This window comes from Vanellus vanellus (assembly GCF_965231255.1).
Source record: "Vanellus vanellus genome assembly, contig: HAP1_SCAFFOLD_52, whole genome shotgun sequence".
In the NCBI taxonomy this organism is placed as follows: Eukaryota; Metazoa; Chordata; class Aves; order Charadriiformes; family Charadriidae; genus Vanellus; species Vanellus vanellus.
The window spans coordinates 583,812-587,288 of NW_028126794.1; the positions used below are offsets into that span (position 1 = coordinate 583,812).

At 51.4% G+C, this 3,477-nt stretch overlaps 1 protein-coding gene across 1 annotated transcript; it reads left to right on the top strand.

The window, feature by feature from the left end:
- Nucleotides 1-1,505: 1,505 nt before the first annotated feature.
- LOC309685743 (olfactory receptor 14I1-like) lies at nucleotides 1,506-2,465 on the top strand (the record flags this gene model as incomplete). Its single annotated transcript, XM_082501469.1, has 1 exon — nucleotides 1,506-2,465. The coding sequence occupies one exon, from the start codon at nucleotides 1,506-1,508 to the stop codon at nucleotides 2,463-2,465; it is 960 nt and encodes a 319-aa protein (XP_082357595.1).
- Nucleotides 2,466-3,477: the final 1,012 nt, after the last annotated feature.

The following is a 3,477-nucleotide window of genomic DNA, read 5'->3' on the forward strand; positions in this document are numbered from 1 at the left end:
TTATCAGGAATGAGAGGAAATTGAAGCCAGAAACACTGTGGGAGGGAGAATTCAGAAAGCTCCATGTGGTCCCCTCCAATGCAGACCCCTTTCACTGAGGAAGGCTTCTTGTCTCCTCTCCACCCAGCAAAGCCTCTGTCATCAGGGCTCTGGGGTCCAAGGCAGGAACCTCTGTGAAGCCACAGCTCCAGAACAGCCACGGTACATCTCTCTAACTGTGTGCCCCTTTCCCCCTGCAGAGCACAGGGGCTGAGGGCAACTGCCTGGCAATGCTGGTGTCTGGGCGGTGGCGTGCCCGGCTGGGTGAGGGTGAGCTGTCCTGAGCGCCCGGCTGCCTCTCCCCGGCCTCCTGCAGCCAGACCCTCACTGCATTTCTCCTGGTTCCTCCACTTGTCTGTTATTGCTATTGTTACCTTGTTCTGGATGCCAGGCTCTCTGGGGAGGTGCAGTTTTAGCCACAGAGTTACACAGTAATCTTGTGGGTCCTCTCATGCAGGTGTGTCCGTGGGAAGAAGTGTCCCAGCTTTCCTCGCGCCTTTGGAGCACTGGTCAATGCAGTCTGTGGGGCTGGGATATGAGCTGACGCTTACCGAGATACCATCATTAGGACACTTGGCTTTCTACTCGAAGTGTCCTTCCAGGTTGTCCTTCCATAGCAGCTTTCTTTTATGTTAATACCCCATGGCAGAGGAAAAGCCTCTATGACGGAGGAGATGATGTTGGCTGGGTGAAATAAGGCATGAGTGTCCTGGGCTAGAGGTGGGGTGCTGAGACCTTGAGATGGGATGAGACATTCAGCTGTCTGCTCTGGATCCTTTTGCCCTCAGCAATGTCTGGTGGTTTTTCAAGGGAAGGTCACCCTCCATCTCAGAAGGTAGTCTCATTTCAAGGTCACCCTCCATCTCAGAAAGGTGCAAGCACAGAAAAACCAGCAACAAGATGGAGGGACAGACCAGCCCTCCTCACTCTGCACAAAGCCACCGGCAATTCTCTTGCCTCACCAGACTTGCTCTGTTCTTCCAGAGTGCAGCAGAAATGCTGATGATTTCTGCCATCCAAGAATACTCTCCACAGGAGATGGGGGGGACGGGGAGCTTTAAAAAAAAAAAACTAGAGCTCTTAAATTACCTATACCGTTCCCATTCCTTAGCATTGGGAGTGCAGGTGCTGGCAGCCTTTTTGCATTAGTGGTGGTTGTATTAGACAAAGTTGCACACCAGGGCTGTTCCCTGCCCCTACCACCTTCTGCAGAGCTGGGTAAACTTATCAAGAGCCCATGGGCAGATGCCCTAGTCTTCATCTCCCTCTGGGCCAACACCGAAAAGGGCTCCAGCAGCAGAGCTGAAGGAAGGTCTCCTCGTAAAAGAAAAGGGTGTCTGTGTGTGACGGGGGGGGGGGGGGGGGGGGGTCTGTGGGAAATGGCTTTGATTTTGCTCAGAGAAGTCTCCCCTAACTTGTCACTGTTATTTCCTCCTTGGAATGTCCCCCATGTCCAGAGGCAGCAAATGTCCAACAGCAGCTCCATCACCCACTTTCTCCTCCTGGCGTTCGCAGACACACGGGAGCTGCAGCTCTTGACCTTCTGGCTCTTCCTGGGCATCTACCTGGCTGCCCTCCTGGGAAACGGCCTCATCATCACCGCCATCGCCTGCGACCACCGCCTCCACACCCCCATGTACTTCTTCCTCCTCAACCTCTCTCTTCTTGACCTGGGATGCATAACTACCACTGTTCCCAAATCCATGGCCAATTCCCTCTGGAACACCAGAGCCATTTCCTATGCAGGATGTGCTGTACAGGTCTTTTTCTTTCCCTTCTTTATGTTAGGGGAATACTTTCTTCTCACCATCATGGCCTATGACCGCTACGTTGCCATCTGCCACCCCCTGCACTACGGGACCCTCCTGGGCAGCAGAGCTTGTGTCCGCATGGCAGCAGCTGCCTGGGGCAGTGCATTCCTCAATGCTGTGCTGCACACAGCCAATACATTTTCACTGCCCCTCTGCCGGGGCAATGCCCTGGACCAGTTCTACTGTGATATTCCCCACATCCTAAAGCTCTCTTGCTCACACTTCTACCTCAGGAAAGATGGAATTCTCCTGATTAGTCTTCTAGTAGCTTTTGGGTGTTTTATTTTCATTCTTTTTTCCTATGTGCAGATCTTCAGGGCAGTGCTGAGGATCCCCTCACAGCAAGGACGGCACAAAGCTTTTTCCACGTGTCTCCCTCACCTGGCCGTGGTCTCTCTCTTTCTCAGCACTGCCATGTTTGCCTACCTGAAGCCCCCCTCCATCTCCTCCACAGCCCTGGATTTGGTCGTGTCATTTCTGTACTCGGTTGTGCCTCCATCAGTGAACCCCCTCATCTACAGCATGAGGAGCAAGGAGCTCAAAGATGCAGTGTGGAAACTTATAAGTTTTTCTGAAGCAATAAACTGTCCAATTTCTTATGCATATCACACATAATGTATCTCATTGCAGGCTAAGCCCGTCTTCTGGAGGTTCTGGTGGTGGCGGTGGAAGCTTTTTTGCTCATTTTTACTTGTGATAACGTTGTGCACAAAGAAATGTCATTATTCTTACCATTCCTAATTCGGTATCTACCTTCCTGGTGTTACCCAGAGCCTCAAAATAAGTGCCGTGTACTCTGTGCATTTAAAAAAATAAAGGACCCTGTAGCAATATTTTTTGGCTGAGATCCTTTTTCTGAGACTTTCTCTGGAGCTGCAGAGCACTGCCTGTGTGTAGAGGCGGAGGGGAAAGAGTCCCAGCACAGCAGCACTGCCAGGCAGCACCAGTGCATGGTTTATCCAGAGCTGCTCTCTCTCCACGTCCACACTCTCCTTCTCAGCCCCTGTGTTGGTGCAAGGAAGGATTGCTCTGGCAGCTCGGTCACTGTTGTTTTGTGTGGCAGTGCTGTAATTGCAGGCAGTGATAGTCAATGGACACTTTTGGGACAGAGCTGACCTCTGGAACAGAGTTTCCATCATACAAGGAGATCTCCTGATGGCGGTGCCTTAAAGTTTAGGTCTTCACCCAACTTTTCTCTCAAGAGCAAGCCCCAGAAAGTGGCCTCCAGAGAAAAACACAATTGACCAACTAAACTGTTTGAGTCTTCCAGGTAGGAGCATGTGGAGTGTTCTTGCACAGTCAGGCCCCCTGGGGGAGATAGGAAGGACCAGCAGAGCAGGCTCTGCTCTGTGCCCGGTTTTGTTCTACACCTGTGGGAAGCTGCCCCAAGGCAACCATCACAGACCTTCCAATAGCAATCACCATTTCCAGCACTGGACTGTCACCCCAACTCGTACAGGTTGTTTCTTCCTCCATAGCTGGACACTGAATGACTAGGTCAGAAATCCATGCTTGTGTTGTACAGATATAAGATCATGGAGGACATATTCCTGGAAGACATGTCAAAATGTACAGAAGAGAGAGGTGATTAGGGAAAGCCAGCATGGCTTCACAAAATGCAAATGGT